Source organism: Taeniopygia guttata, chromosome 8 (assembly GCF_048771995.1).
Source record: "Taeniopygia guttata chromosome 8, bTaeGut7.mat, whole genome shotgun sequence".
Classification (NCBI taxonomy): Eukaryota; Metazoa; Chordata; class Aves; order Passeriformes; family Estrildidae; genus Taeniopygia; species Taeniopygia guttata.
Window position 1 is genome coordinate 23,556,355 of NC_133033.1, and position 15,794 is coordinate 23,572,148.

The 15,794-nt window shown below is 54.5% G+C and overlaps 2 protein-coding genes across 2 annotated transcripts in view; one reads left to right on the forward strand and one right to left on the reverse strand.

Moving 5' to 3' along the window:
• LAMC2 (laminin subunit gamma 2) lies at positions 1–12,911 on the forward strand. The gene is made up of 22 exons (XM_072932690.1): positions 1–226; positions 405–534; positions 1,408–1,506; positions 1,984–2,120; positions 2,551–2,673; positions 2,785–2,974; positions 3,332–3,444; positions 3,718–3,936; positions 4,744–4,923; positions 5,385–5,618; positions 5,829–5,965; positions 6,247–6,400; positions 6,523–6,728; positions 6,990–7,069; positions 7,514–7,648; positions 8,412–8,556; positions 8,769–8,918; positions 9,357–9,471; positions 9,559–9,758; positions 10,306–10,464; positions 10,553–10,652; positions 10,848–12,911. Exons 1-22 carry the CDS (start codon positions 55–57, stop codon positions 11,096–11,098), a joined length of 3,429 nt encoding a protein of 1,142 aa, XP_072788791.1. The 5' UTR covers positions 1–54; the 3' UTR covers positions 11,099–12,911.
• NMNAT2 (nicotinamide nucleotide adenylyltransferase 2) overlaps positions 12,862–15,794 on the reverse strand; it is a 24,865-nt gene continuing 21,932 nt past the window's right edge. Inside the window, exon 11 of the mRNA XM_030279445.4 lies at positions 12,862–15,787. Coding sequence (XP_030135305.1) covers positions 15,685–15,787 — 103 coding nt within the window. The 3' untranslated portion in view covers positions 12,862–15,684. The remainder of the gene's footprint in view (positions 15,788–15,794) is intronic.

Below are 15,794 nucleotides of genomic sequence, written 5' to 3' on the forward strand. Positions count from 1 at the left end.
CATTATCTGAGACGTCTCTCTGCTCTCCTCTCCCCAGTCTGTGACTGCAACGGGATGTCCAGGCAGTGCATCTTTGACTGGCAGCTCCTGAGGGAGACGGGGAACGGGTACCGCTGCCTCGGCTGCCTGGGCAACACGGAGGGGCCCCGCTGCGAGCGCTGCCAGGAGGGCTTCTTCCGACGGCGGGGGGAGCAGTGCTGCCTGCCCTGCCTCTGCCACCCCTGGGGTACGTGCACAGCGCGGCGTGGGGCGGGCAGCCTTGGGCACTGCTGAGCACCGGGCAGGGACGGCTCTGAGCCCCCGCGGGTTTCAGGGCCCACCTGCCCTCTGGGATAATCACAAACTCACAGGTAATTTGGGTTGGAAGGTGCCCATCCCAGCCTCTCCCTCCCGTCTTTCTGCAGGTTCCCTCGGCCCCCAGTGTGACAGCGATGGGCGCTGCAGCTGCAAACCCGGAGCGATGGGGGACAAGTGCGACCAGTGCCAGCTGGGCTTCGAGTCCCTGTCCGAGGCAGGGTGCAGGAGGAGCGGGCAGTGAGTGCTGGCCATGATCAGTGGCATGAGGCCAGCGGGAGGGCCAGCCCCCACAGCTCTCCTGGGGCCTGTGCTGGCTGAAAACATCCCCTGCAAAGGCAGGGCTGGTCTCATGGCAGCTCCTGGGCAACCATGCTAGGAGAGAGTGGGCTTGAGTGAGGCTGGACCTCCTTGCCGACCTGCAGGGCTTGGTGTCCTGCAACACCATCAAAACCTGAACTTAGGCAGTCTCTGAGGTGATGGTTTCATTACCCAGATAACACCCAACAAGCTACAGCCCTGTAAGACAAAACCTGTCCACTGTGGGGCTGCCTCATATTGGTGCCACCGACAAGGAGATGTGCATGCAAAAGTCAATCCCTTCCTTCTCATGAAGCCCTGTTTAAACACCTTTAGAAATGTTTCTGATCTAACTTCCTCAGCTATGTCCTCTTCTTCCTCACCTCACCCTGTCATTGCTCCTTTGGGGCTGCTGGCAGGCAAAGGGTGTTAGCAAGAGACAGCTGCCTGCAGTCCTGCTGCTGGGTCTGGCCTCCTGCCCGAGCCTCCCAGGGGTGCTGCTGCTTGGTGGAGCTCAGCCAATGTCTATTAAACTCAGCCAGAGTTTATTAAGCTCAGTGGAGCTTCACTTTGCACTTGTGGGTGGGTCTGATGCTCTGGGATGCCCTGGAGCAGTAGCAATGGGCACTGGCTCAACCTGGCACCCGCAGAGCGGCAGATTCTGGAAAGAGGTGGCTGTGCAGCTTATTTCCCTGCTTCTTGCAGGGGAATGGTAGCTGGGAGGTTCTCTGCTGTCTTGTGTAGTAGCAGGAAGCACTGAGCTCCCAGGCCAAACTGGAAATCCAGGTAGAGGTTCCTGCTGTGCCTTTGCAGGAGCCTGCAGTGTGAGTGTGACCCAGCTGGCAGCACGGGAGACTGTCACTCTGGCCGCTGTGTCTGCAAGGAGAGCGTCACTGGAGAGCAGTGCCAGAGGTGAGTGTCAGCAGGATGTGCTGGACACTGCTTGGCACAGCCTTCTTCTCTCTGCAGTCACTTCCCTGGCTGTTCACCAAGTCTCAGAATGGTTTGGGTTGGAAAGGATGTTAGAGCTCATCTCATTCCAACCCTGCCCTGGGCAGGGACACCTTCCACTACCCTGGGTTGCTCCAAACCCCGTCCAACCTGGCCTTGGACACTTCCAGGGATGGGGCAGCCACAGCTTCTCTGGGCAACCTGGGCCAGTCCCTCACCACCCTCACAGGATGATTTCTTCCCAGTATCCAATCTAACCCTGTCCTCTGTCAGGTCAAAGCTATTGCACATGCCCATCTCACCATCCCAGCCCGGTGATGACCTTAAACCCTGCTGATGGCTGTATTGCATCAGCGGGGTGGTTGTGTGGGCCAGTAAAAAATGACTCAAAAAACAAGAAAATTACTTGAACATTGTCACCTTCTTGCATTTTCCCAGGTGCAAGCAACACTTCTATAACCTGGATGCCAGAAACCCTGCAGGATGCTCCCCCTGCTTCTGCTACGGGCACTCGGTCACGTGTATCAGTGCGGACAACTACAGTGCCCACAACATCACCTCTTCCTTCCAGCAAGGTGAACCCAAGCAGGACATCCCCACGGCTCCTGGGCGTGTTTGCCACCCCTTCTCTTCAGTGGGCTGGAGGAACGACGTGGTTCACAGCCCTGCTGGAAGCCAGCCTTGGGCTGTGCTTGCTCCTTGGGTGCTCATCCAACCTGCCCGTGGCTGCAGCAACCTTGCATTGATGGGATGGTTTGGTCACAGGCAGAACAGTTGAGGGGAGCATAGGATTTCTTCATTATGTCTTTCCTGCCTCTTGGAAGGAGGCCTCTGTGCCCAGGCAGGCTGATTTACAGATGTATGGGCACAGGGATAACTGTGCTGCCCCCTCAGAGGTCAGGGTGGGAAGCTGGGGAGTTCTGATGAGACACAGCTTAAGAAAGTTGCTGGAATCCTAGAAACACCTTCCCTGTCCACGCTGACTGCTCCTTGTTTGTGCTCCAGGTTCTGAGGGCTGGCGAGGTGTCCATGAAAGCGGCTCCCCAGCCCAGCTCCAGTGGTCCCCACGCCACCAGGATGCCTTCATAGCAGCAAGGACATCGGAGCCGATATACTTCGTGGCACCTGGTAGGTGTGGGACCAGTGGTGGCCAGAGTGAACCCTTTGCTTGGTCTGATCCCATGAACTGAGCCCTTAGGAGGAAGGAAAGATTTTAAGCCTTTGATTTTCCCTTTGCAGCAAAATTCCTTGGGAACCAGCAGCTGAGCTATGGCCAGACACTCTCCTTTGCTTACCGCCTGGACCGAGGGGGACGCCAGCCGTCTCCACATGACGTGGTCCTGGAAGGACATGGCCTGAGAGTCACTGCCCCCTTCTTGCCCCAGGGAGAGGTCCTGCCCTGCGGCATCAGCCAGATCTACACGTTCAGGTAAAGTGGGAAGCTTGGGAAGCTAGGGTGTTTGGGGCAGAGGGAGCAAGAATGGTTGCGCCTTCAAGAAGGTCTCGGGTCCATCTGTGGTCCCTTGGCAGTGGCAAATGGCTGCCTGGATTGGGCTGGTGCATCTCAGGTGCTTCTGTCCTGGATAAGAAGGTTACTTTGTGAGAGGGGCAGCAGAAAATGTGGCTTGAGGTTGGGTTGGGTTCTCGGCTCTGGATCAGTTGCATGCATGTCATTACCCAAAGCCTTGAGCTCCCAGGAGGGAAATGGGTGAGAGCTGTTGTGTTTTTTGGAAGAGGCATCTCAGTTTTTTGAAACCAGTTCTACTTCCTCCCTCTTTCACGGCAGGCTGGATGAGCACCCAAGCAGCAAGTGGAGCCCAAGGCTGAATCACTTTGAATTTCGCAGGCTGCTGGGAAACCTGACAGCCCTCTGGATCCGAGCCACCTTTGGGGAATACAGTAAGTGCAGAGAGAGCTTACAAGGTTGGCTTCTCCTAGTTGGAAACAACAAATCTCTAAATGGGTACACCTTTGCTAAAATTTATTAAAAGATAAAACCAGTAAGTGCTCCAGGGGGGCAAAACTAAATAGCAAAGAGATTGAGCAGGATAGCAACTGATTTGGCTGCTCCCTTTGCCCGTGGGCGTTGCAATAGGATGTGCAGGTCCTGGCTGCGGGGGTCGGGCAGGGGGAGCTCCTGTCCCGCGGGTGACTGGCTGTCCTTCCCTGCAGGCACCGGCTACCTCGACAATGTCACCCTGGTGTCAGCACAGCCCGTCCCCGGTGTCCCCGCACCGTGGGTGGAGCGCTGCCAGTGCCCGGCGGAGTACCGGGGGCAGTTCTGCCAGAGCTGTGCCCCTGGATACCGCAGAGACGCCCCCGGCCAGGGGCCCTTCAGCATCTGCGTGCCCTGCAACTGCCAGGGGGGAGGAACTTGTGATCCTGACACCGGTGAGAGAAGCCAGCACCACGCTCTGCTTGTGGGCCGTGTGGGAGTGCAGGGAAGCTGCCTGTGTCCCCAAAATAGAGCTGTGGGGAGTTGAGACCACTGGCTTCACAGGAATTTCTTCATGGAAGTGGTCATTAGATAGTGTAAGGGGCTGCCCAGGGAGGTGGTGGTGGAGTCATCATCCCTGGATGTGTCCAGGGAAGGACTGGATGTGTCACTCAGTTCTTTGGGCTGGTTGACAAGGCGGGGATCTGCCACAGGTTGGACTCAAAGGTGTTGGAGGGCTTTTCCAACCTTAATGAGTCTGAGATTCTGTGGGTCACCTGTGATTCTAAGATTCTGTGATCATGATTCTGTGACTTGGGTCTGAAATGTGGGGACCATCCAAGACTAAACTCCCCAGAGCCTAGGAGCACTGCAGTCAAGTGCATTTGGAACAAACTGGAAGCATGTTGGAGAGAGAAAAAACATCTGCTGCCCAGATAGCAATATTTTTTCACTTCTGACTTCTTATTTGAAAGTTAAGCACGGCAATGCCTCAGGATGGACAGAGCTTGAGCAACCTGATTTAGTTGAAGAAGTCCTTGCCTATTGCAGGGGAGTTGGACTAGATGACCTTTAAAGGTCCCTTCCAATGCTAACCACGTCATGATTTTATGTGGTGCATGATGTGGGGATGCTGGGAATCTGAAGAGATCTCACGGAGGTTGCTGGACCATGGGTGCTTGTATTGCTGTGGCTGGAGTGGTGGAGGATGTCCCACTGGGAATGTGAGTAAATTGCCCTGAGCCCTTTCCTTGTTCCTCCAGGTGAATGTTACTCAGGAGATGAAAATGTGGGCAATGGTGCCAGCTGCCCCTTCGGCTCCTACCGAGAGCCCCGGCAGCCACACAGCTGCAGGACCTGTCCCTGCGGGCCTGGCCAGGGCTGCTCCGTGGGGCCAGGTGCTGAGGAGGTCGTCTGTGACCACTGCCCTCCTGGAGCTGCTGGTAATTCCCTTCTTGCTTCTGCTCTGCCTTTTCATACAGGTGTGCTTGGAGCTGGGCAGATCCACACCATCCTCTCAGCCCAGCTTGCCTGTGACACTGCCACTCCTGCCTGTGGTGGGGTGTTTGAGCCTCAAGGGTTGGGTAAACACACCAAGACCTCTGGGAAAAGTCCTCATCTAAATGTAGCATGGGTGGAGAAAGGATGGGTAGGAGAGGGAGTGGAACAAAAAATAAGGAAAAAAACAAATAAGAAATTACTTGTAGAAGGTCAGTTGTGGCACCCAGTTTTCAAGAGTGTGTGTGGGGCATTGTGCATTGGCCGTGGAGGTGATGACAGCAGAGCAGCTGTTGTGCCAGCCCTGAAGGGAGTGAACACCCCCATTTCTGTGGGACGCAAGCAGTGAGTCAGCCTCTGCCTCACAGGCACAAGCATTAACTTCTGCTCATCCCTCCTTCCCCAGGTGCCCGTTGTGAGTACTGTGCCGACGGCTATTTTGGGGATCCAGCAGCTTCCCAGCCCTGCCAGCCGTGCCGGTGCAATGGCAACGTGGAGCCCAATGCCGTGGGCAACTGCGACCGCCGGACCGGAGAGTGCCTCAAGTGCATCTACAACACCGCCGGCTTCTACTGTGACCGCTGCAAGGATGGCTTCTTCGGGAACCCCCTGGCCTCTGACCCCGCTGACAAGTGCAGAGGTGAGACCCAGGTGCTCTCTGAGCTGGGGACGAGTAAGAAAACCCATGACTGACTTTGGAGTGGTTTGATGGGAAGGAGGATGCTAGAAAGCGGGAATGGTGAGCAGGAACCAAAGCCCAGGGCTAAATGGTGGGAGGAAAGCAGGGGAGATGTGTTGTGGCTTGAGGTGGGGTCAGGCCCCCCTGAACCTGTGTCACTCTGACCTGCAGCCTGTAACTGCGACTCAGTCGGTGCCGAGCCCCTGAAGTGCAGGAGTGACGGGAGCTGCATCTGCAAACCTGGCTTTGAGGGTCCCCGTTGTGAAGAGAGTGAGTGCCCAGCTTGCTATGGCCAGGTGAAAGTGCAGGTGAGCATCTGTGCCAGCCCCAGGGCCACTGAGCAGCAAGGAGTGCAGTGATTTGCTCACCCTCAGGGTCTCCTCCTGTTCTTCTCAAGCATCTGCTCCTGGTGCAGGTGAAATGTGAATTCAAACCTTGGCTTTGTACCTGATTCAACGGATCTTTTTCTTTATGTCCCATCCTGAAATGAGCCTTCATTTTGGTCCCTGTCCTCGGGCCTGACTGTGACCCTGGTTCCCCCCTGGTCTTTCCCCCGTGGGTTTAGTGTGCTGCTGGTCTGTGGTTGCAGGTGGATCTGTACCTGCAGCAGCTGGCAGAGCTGGAGCTGCTCTTGTCAGAGGTGCGAGCTGGCGGTGGGACCGAGAGCCAGGAGCTGGAGGGGAGGATGCTGGTGGCTGAGGAGATGCTGCAGACCATCCTCAGGGAAGCCCTGAGCCTTCAAGGTACCACCTGCTTACTGCCCTTGGATGGGGCCATCTGGGCTGTGTCAGGGAGGATTTTTCTGCCTGGCCCTTTTTGCACGGCAGCGAGTTTTTCTTCAGCCTTTCTCTTTCCTTCTCACCAGCCTCTGACAGGTCTCTGGAAGGCCGTGTGGCCAGGATGAAGGGGCAAGGGTCCAGCTCCCAGAGTCGCGTGGATGAGATCAAGGCAACAGTGGAGAGAGTGAGGGCTCTGGGGAGCCAGTATGAGAGGCAGGTGCAGGAGACCCGTCAGCTGCTGGAGAGAGCCAGGCTGGACCTGGATCGCAGTGGCACCGCTCTCCTTCGGGTGGTAAGAGCATCCCCTGTGACACACTCTAGTTCAGCTCAGGGCTGGAAAAAAATCAACAGAGAAAGCAAGGATTTAAATTACAGACGTTATTTTGTGAGTGTAGGTGTTCTGGTGGTCCTTTCTTTGGGGTCAGGACTTGGAGAGGAGCTGGCAGGGGTCTTTGGGGCGGTGGAGGTTTAACTATAATTGACTCTTTCACTGCCAAATTGGATGGAGAGCGGGGAAGAGCACTCACACCTCTCTTCCTTCCTCCCTCCTCAGACCATTCCTGTTTCAAGCTTTCCTGGGGGTTCAAATCAGTTCTTGCTGCTGGCCCAGGAGGCTCTGAGACTGGCCAACAGGTGAGTTGCTCCCACTATTAGCCAAGAGAGAGGGGAGGAGGACTGAGATCCTGCTAGATGCCCAGAAGGTCCTTTTTGGAGGGTTCTGATTGACATCTGCCAGCCCTGCAGCAGGGGAAGATAGAGCTGCTGGGCTGTCTTTGCTGCCCTATAGACTTGTCCTCAGCTGTCTTTGATGATGTAATTGGATGGGATTTAGAAGCATCTTTGGGATCAGAGTTTTGCCCTCAGATGTCCAGCTGGAACAGAGAGCTTGTGCCCTCCCCAGTGCTCCTCCATCCTTGGGAGATGCAGGAGGAACAAGCAAAATACAGGTCACCTTCACAGACGTGCTGTGTTTCCCAAGGGGGTGCGATCCAGCACCAGGGAATGCAACAGTAAAGGAGCTGGTGGGGAAAAGGTGGGTGGGACCCGTTTCTGACGAGGCCCCTCCGTGCTCTGCAGGCACACCCAGGCAGCCAGTGCCATTGACCAGGCTGCGAGGGCGGCGCGGGAGGACGCGCGGCAGGCGCTGGAGCTGCTGCGCGCGGCCGCCGGCGGAGACACCGCCGTGGGCGCCCTGCCAGGGCTGCCCAGGAGGTGAGCCCAGGCTGCCTTGGCCTGAGTGTCTGTGTGCACTGGGAGGGAGCAGGGGGGTGGCCAAGAATCCGGGACCCTCCCCTGCCTCCCCATCTGAGCTGCAGAAATGGGCAGTTGGAGGCAGGGAATTCGCTGGCATGTCCGAGGAGTGCAGATGGAGGGTCAGCAGCTCTGTGGAGGGTTTGCTTCCCACCTCCCAGCCCTCAATGACCCCTCCTGGGGTCCTTGCCTGCAGCTGGGCAAAGGAGTTTAACACCACATGTGTGAACAGGCTAACGGGAATGATTTCCAGGTGTGGTTGAAAATCTGGGCTGGGTTTAGCCCAAGGGTGAATTTAAGCCCACGGTGTCTCCTTTGGTCAGACTTGGCCTCTCCAGAGCCCACCACGATGGTGCTGGGCCTTTGCACACCATGGGTGGGATGTGCAGCAGCCTTCAAGGAAGTTAAGAGGTTAAACAGGGATGTGCAGGAGAAAACATACAGTGGTAGGGCAGGTAGATTAGCAGAGCCACCATGGAGGCTGTGAGGGTTCAGCTGTATGAACAACCTCTAATTTTGGAGTGGGAGTAAGGAGCCAGCAGATCCTCTGCTCATTGGAGGGACTGGGATTCAGGGAATGTTTGTAATTGGCTTTTTATATGTGATAAATCTGCATGAAGCCTTGGAGAATATGAGTGAGTCAATGCAGATGGTGGTATTAATGCTGGGATGGGAGGCTGGCAGCTTGGCTGGTACCAGGCTCTCCAACTTCACATCTGTACAGGTACGAGGAGCTCAAGTCACTGGTTGGAGGCCTGAAGGCTGATGCTGATGGAATGGCCTCCAAGGCAGACACGGCTTATCAGGGCAGCCTGGTGCTCCTCAGCTCCCTGTCCCGCCTGACAGAGATGGACATCAGCTCCTTTCAGGTGAGGGCTTTGTGCCTGTCAGACCAGGAGATCCCCTTTTGATCTTCCTAATGCCCTCCTTGCTTATCCTACCACCAGCTCAGCTCTTCCTAGGGCTCCATCCCTGTTGGAGAGTCACTAGACATGCATCTTCCTACCCTTTTCCCCCTTTTGCCTCTGGTTCCTGGTGGGCACTGGGGAGATGCTGGGACAACACTGTGTCTGTGTTTCAGGAGGAAGCCTCGAGGCTGAAGCAGGACTCAAGTGCCCTGCTGGGCCTGGTGGACACCTCCCTGGCCCAGTACCGGGCCCTGCAGAGCCGCGTGGGGCAGTGGGAGGAGGAAGCCAAGCAGCTGCTCCAAGGGCAAGAGGGCGAGAGAGCGGTAAGAGGCTGGCGAGGGGTCATCCCCAGCAGGAGCTATAGCCTTGGGGAGGGCCTGGTGGCCCCACCACTGTCCCTGCCTGGTGCAGGATTGGACCCTTCCTTGGGGCTGGTCTTCAGACCTCAGTGTGTGCAGGGAGCTGATGGTGCAGGGTCTCACCTGCACGTCTCCTCCATGTAAGGCAGGATGAAGACCTCCTCCTGCAAAGATTAGAGCTAAGATGACTCGGGATATAGCTGGAGCTGGTTGAGGAGCACTGGCAGAAGCTTCTGATGGTAGATCAACCTGTGGTAGTCTTGATTAAGGGGCAAGAGCCAGCATTTGGGAGCAGACAGATGGGTCTCTTCCAGCCCAGCTCCTCCCAGACTGCTCTGGGACTGTGTGATGCTCCCATACCATGTCCTTCACCTACCCTTTGTGTCCCTTGATACACTGCAGAAGCTGACACAGCTGCTGTCCCGAGCCACCCTTGCCAGGAGCACAGCCCTGCAAGCCGTGAGCGCTGGCAATGCCACCTTCTACGAGGTGGAACAGATCCTCAAGAGCCTCAAGGGTAGGATCCTAGACACCCTTTGTTTTCCTTTCCTTGTGGGATCTCACAAAGGTAGTATGGCTCCATTTCCACATGTGTTTCTTCCAGAGTTCAACCTGCAAGCAGATGACAAGAGAAGGGAAGCCAAAGATGCCATGAGGAGGCTGCCCATTATCAGCAGCATGGTCACCACTGCCAGGGAGAAGTCAGACCGAGCCAAAGGGATCGTGGGCAGCGCCGCTTCTGAGTCAAAGGCAGGCAGCAGCATGGCAGAGGAGGTGAAGGAAATCACCACAGGGATCCAAGAGGTGAGGACAGACTCTGGTGCTATTGGTGTCAGAAAAGGATTTGGAAGGGGAAAAACATGGAAGAAGAGGAGATGGTTAGCAACCTCTTGGTGGACCTGATGGGTTGATTTTTGAGCTGAAGTTTCTCTATAGTGGGTCTTGCAGATACCAGTTTGGCTGTAGATGATCTCTGCAGGCACATTTCTTCCATGAGGATCTCTGTGGCATCTCACTGTAGTCACATTTCAGTGACCTAGGGGATTTTTTTACTCCTGCAGCCAGTCTCACTGGTAGGCTTGTGAGGTCCCAAAACTGGTGTTTGTGGGTTCACTTCCCAGATGTGTTGTAATTCCCCAGGGATTTACTGATCCATGAGGGAGGGGTTGAGCCATGAGCATAGAAACATCACTCTGGAGCAATTGGTGGGAGAACATGAGGACAGCTTGTGATCTTTTGGATCCCTTGTAGAAGGAACCAGTTTCTACCAGTTCCCTATTACAGTGCACCCAGAATGATTTTGGTTGTGTTCCGCCCTCCAAAAGTGCCTTTTCCTATACACAACCCCCAGGAGATTGCCCGGCTGAAGGAGGAAGCCAACAGGACGGCTGACGGCGTCCTCGCCCTGGAGAAGGCAGTGGCCACCCTGCAGCACGAGGCCAAGGAAGTGGATGACACATTTGAGAGGAAACTCTCGGAGGTTGAGGCAGATGCTACTGTGATAGAGAAGGTGGGTCCCCATCTCCCTCGCCTTGTCTCCTTCCCTGTTGACTTGTGGGCTTGATTTCACCTTACAGCTCCTGCCTTTCCTCCTTCAGACAGCTCAGGAAGCTCAGAGGGTCCACGACAAGGCTGGCCAGGCAGGGGCAGCTGTGCAGCAGATGCTGAGTGCCCTGGAAGAGCTGCTGCGTCTCATGAGTAGGTTTTGCGATGCCACTGTGGGGTATGGATGGAGACAGGTCCCCACTGGGTCCTAGGCGGGGCTCCTGGGAGTTTTGTGGGAAGCTAAATTCAATTATGCCTGTGAGCAGGCTGGGCAGCAGGGTGGAGATGAAGTATCTAGAAAGATCTAGTCCTCAGCCTCCTATTCCTTGTTTTCCTTCTGTGCAAAAGACCAGCCTGGTGCTGTGGATGAGGAGGGCCTGAGGCAGCTTGAGGCGAACTTCAGCAAAGCCAAAAGCAGAAGCAAGCAGCTGAAGGCGGAGATGTCGGAGCTGGAGCAGACGGCTGCGCTGCAGAAGGATCGGGTGCGCGTGCTGGAGAGCAGCATCGATGACATCCTGGCTGATATTAAGAACCTGGAGGATATCCAGAAGAGTCTTCCTCCAGGCTGCTACAACACAAAAGCCATTGAATTGCCATGAGCCAGCTCTGGGAAGGCTGCAGCACCTGCCAGGCTGAAGGCAGGAGGGCCTCCCCAAATCTGGCAGAACTGGCTGTGTTTGGTTGTGTTAAACTGATCCTTACCCTCAAGATCAGCGTGGCAGATGAAGTTCACAGTGTTCCGCTGGCCCTGGAAAGTCCCTAATTTTTCAAAATGCTCCGTCCCTTGGTCATGGGAGGAAGGAGACTCTTGGTTTGTGAAGGTGCTACTGTCTGAAGAACAGCCCATTCCTACAATATATCTCTGAGGTGCAGGGTTAGGTGTCAGCCTTGTGAGTTTGCACAGTTTGGACCCTGAAGCTCATAACTGACAGGTTCTCCATCAGCTGTGGATATGCTCCTGGTCTGGCACACACAGAAGGACAAGGGTCTCTGTCCATACTTTTGACACTGCCACCACCAGCTCCTCCTCCTGTTCTCCATGGGGTTTTCCTCACCTTCAGCAGTGACAGGGAGCAAGCAGCATGAGAGGTTGCTGGGGGAGATGAGTTCTGAGTTGAGGCACTGGTGATGCTTCATGTGGTGTCTTCTCCCAGGCTGGCAGTCCTCCCCTTGCTGGGAGTGATGCTGGCATGCTCTGGCTCTTGTGCCTGAGAACCCCACCCATTCTGCTGCAGTGCCTGTAACCTGATTTCATTAGTTTTAAAATGTTGAAGATGTCTTGAATGTATCTCCACCTCTGGTTTGGTGCTGCCTGTCCTCCCTCCCTCCCTCCCTCTGTCATGGTGCTGTATGTTTTTCAGAGGCCACCATCACCACTAAGGTAGCTCTCCACAGGGGCTTCCCACTGTTCATCTTAACAGAGCTTGGGTGAACCAAAGGCCACAGTGCTCCCTTCACCTTCACCGCTCTCATGCGGGTCCAGCTGCATTCTGTGACACTGCACACTGCTCCCACCTTCCTTCAGATGCCATGGAGGGGAAAAAAGCTTCAGGGGAAATAAGTGCCACCAGATGCTGCAAGCTGAAGCTCTGCTGAAGCCCCTGCCCTGTGTGGTGGTGAAAGAGGAGGTCCTAGATGGAGGAGGACACTGGGGACTCACTTTCTCCTCCTTATCTCTTGAGTCTCTGATAAAGCAGTATCTGATAAAGCAGCACTGTGTTTTGCTTCATGATTTGCCAAGTATTATGTCTGCTTTATACTTTTATTTAAGTGAGATGTATTTTAGCCCCTGTGCCCCTTCTCCTGTTGTACAGCATAGGGACAGCTATTAGGGAACCTATTTTTCCATAAGCTGGCTTTTTTGAAAGGTAGGTGTAGGCACACAGTGTGTGGTAATTGGGATGGGGCTGGGCCCAGCCTCATCCCCATGGGCTCAGCTGTGAGGAGCAGGTGAGCAGCACTGACAGCAATGAGCCATGGAGTGCCCAGGGGCACTGAGCAGCCACCAAAGGGAGCAGAGGGCACACAGTGCAATGTGTGAACATGAGGGGATAAAAGGCTGGGCTAGAGGACAAGAAGGGCAGATGCTTGCAGCCTTCTGGAGTTGTGTGGAGTTACTATATATGGGTTGAAGCTTTCTGAAATTGTATGGTGATGCTCTGTGTGCCGCGGCTGTTTCAGCTGCAACAGGTAAGAGGTCAATAAATGATGAATACTCTTGGCTAGATCTTGCCTATCACTTTATTTTTTCAGGCTTCCTCACTTGGGGGGATTTGGCCATGGGTTATCCCAGCCGTGCAGGCATTTACTCTCTTGTTCTGACTCAGGCTTGGGGCTATTTTAAAGTCACACTAGTAACAGCTCTGTTTTGTTTTGTTTATTACATAATTTAAACATTTTGCTGATAAAGTATTTTTTGTCAATGACTGTTTCTTCATATAGCAACAGAAAAAAAAGAAAAAAAAGGGCTCCAAAACTTTTGACAAAGGTGAAATTGGTGGCATGGAAACTTCAACCCCTTTCCCTTCCCCCCCTTTATTTATTTTCTTTCCCCAAAAGACGTTTGAAGTTCATTTCACTTTCAGCAAATTGACTGTTAAAAAGTGGCGGTTCAAAGACCAAAACCCATGAGCTTCTTCCCACACCTCTCCTGCCCCCTGGAAACCCCCATCCTCACCTCCCCAGTGGTCACATGGATCATCACAGATGATTATTTTCTTCCCGTGCCCACCCAAAGACATTTTTCCAAACCCGTCCCAGAGCTGAAGGCCCCAGTACAAACCCCCATCCCTCCACCCATCCTGTGAGTTTTACTGAGTGGGTACACAAAGGTAAGAGCAGAAGGACAGAACAAACTCATCATCCTCACCACAGCTAAGCTTCACCATTCCAACCATGTGGATCAGGAGGCCGTGGCATTCCCAGGTCCCCTTCTGTGTACGAGGGAGGGCGGATCAGAGATGGCCTTTGGACATGACTCTTTCTTTCTTTCCCTCTCTCCATTGTTTAATTTTCTGTGTCTTTCCTTGAGGAAAACCCGCTCTCTTTGCTCCCACCTCAGAGTGTCGCTCCCCAGGAGGATCAGTCCCTCTGTGTGTTTTGGAGGCTGGTTGCCACCATTGCTGTTTCTCTGGCTTGGAGCTTAGAAACACAGGGGCCATCTGGAAAGAGGGGAGGCTGCTGTCTGGGACAGTTTGTGTGCTGGGGTGGAGAGGGAAGGGAGGCTGACAAACAGAACATAGGAGAGCAGGTGGAGAGCAGACCAGCGAGTGGCTGACGTGCACTGGGTGTCCCAGGGCACCCAGAGGTGTCACTGTTAGGGGAGCTCACTGCGGTGGTGGTGACCAGCTCAGACTGCCTGAAGGCCTCCCTGGAGCAGAGTCCTTCACACACTCACCATCTTCTCTGCTTTGGCATCTCCATATCTCCTCATCCTATGGGATACGTACTCAATGGCCTGTAGATACCAGAGCTGGCACTGAGGGACTCGGCTGCCAAATTTAGAACAGTTCCCAAACAAATCTCTCCATGCAGAGGGAAATCCTCAACAAGGAAAGACCTTTTTCTGGCCTTTGGGTGAGTCACATCACTCTTGTCTTTCTGGGAAGGGCTGTGCCTTCCTGAGAAGTTGTCAACTACTGTTCCTAAAATCCTGTCTGCTGCAAGGACCCCATGGCTGTGGGTTTCTTTGTATGTCCACAGTGGCTTGCTGTTCCAAGGATGCCAGCAGCACCCAGCAGGTCACCAAATTTAGCACAAAGTTCCACCTTTGGAGCTTGCCTGAGAGCTACTTGTGACCCTTTATGGATTTTAAGGGACAAAAGAAAATAATTTTCACATCTTTCCTTGAAAGACCCTGAAGGACTCTCAGCCACAGGCAGAAGGACTGTACCTAAAGTGATATAAGGTTATGGGGAGCAAAGGGAGAGGAGAAGGTGAGTGCTAAACCTTCTTCATGGCTGTGAGTTCCCCCAGGAGCTGTTCAGGGTCCTTGTGCCCTTGGGATGATCAGCAGGACAAGGATTTCTCCAGCAATCCTCCTCTCCACAAGACTTCAGTAACTGCTCCGCATTACCCGTCCTGCTTTTACTGTGAGCATCTCCACCAGGATCCATCCCCGGCATCAGGAGGTGTGTCACAGGCAGGAGCAGGAGCCTGGCTTGTCCCAAGGAATGTGCCAAGTAGCCGTGGCTGGTTTGGGAGGGGGAGGTTATCATGCATTTAATGAACTCTTCAAGGAGAGAGAGAGAGTAGGAGTGGCAGGAGAAGACGGATGGAGCAGAAATGGAGATCTGGAGGGTAGAGGATGGGGGTGGACATGGCCAGGTTTGGGGCAAATTCTCACCAGAGGCTTTGGCTCACCACCTGCTTCTTTCTACCCATAAAAGGCAGATCCCATAAAAGGCAGATCCCTTTCTAGGTGCTGTGGGATGTCCCCTCTGACACCGGGTAAGAGTAGAACATCACCCCAACTTCACTTGCCTAGGGAGTGGCTCCAGTTCTTGCAGCTAAGGGAAGGCGAGATGTGATATTCTCTTTGTAATGGTTCATTACGTCCTTCATCACCAAGATGTTGCTCTACCAAGGCCTCTGCTGCCTTTTAGAAATGCCCTCTCCATGACTTTTCAGGGCAAGAGGAGGATTTTGTTAGCTGGGTTGTCTCATGGCTGGCCTGAGGAGGTTCCCCTGCCGTGGGGCACTGAGCTGATTGTGTTACAACTGTCCACTGCCAACCAGGGTTTGGTTGGTCACTGGGCTGAGAGGCCCAAAGGGCTCACACTAAAGTTACTTAATGAAAAAAAAAAAATTCACCCAGATTTATTGAGCAAAGGTTGTGTAAGATGATGCAGAATAGGCAGCCCCTGCTCTGAGCATGCTGGGAAGATGGATTGAGGAGCCATTTCCCAGGGACATGCTGGGAGCACACGGAGCATGTCGCTCCCTGACCAGCCCCTCCTCCCTCCCCATGCACACAGGGCAGGGCAGCACCCCAGAAAGAGACCAAACCATTCCCTGGACACGGCTGCACAACAGAGTGTTGGTGCTGGGGGTGAGAGGCAGACACGGGCAGGAGGCCATGGCATGGGGAGAGAGATGGAGACACGGACTGAGAGAGAGAAAAGAGTGATGCAGAGCTGTAGGCAGGCGGGACACGAGGGCTGTCTCGCTGCGAGGTCTCGGGCACTTAGCCAGAGGCGTTGATGTACAGCTGGCTCTTGAGGATGTAGTCAATGACGGGCTGGCAGAGGTAATCCACAACGTGTCCGTCCCCGTGCTGCAGGGCCAGTCTGGGGG

Bases quoted from the DNA above. Each gene is read 5' to 3' on its own strand.
- LAMC2 (XM_072932690.1), top strand. From the start codon at position 55: ATGTCCAGGCAGTGCATCTTTGACTGGCAGCTCCTGAGGGAGACGGGG. The intron at 7,070-7,513 runs GTGAGTTGCTCC...CGTGCTCTGCAG, and splicing joins GCTCTGAGACTGGCCAACAG to GCACACCCAGGCAGCCAGTG. The intron at 8,919-9,356 runs GTAAGAGGCTGG...GATACACTGCAG, and splicing joins GGCAAGAGGGCGAGAGAGCG to AAGCTGACACAGCTGCTGTC.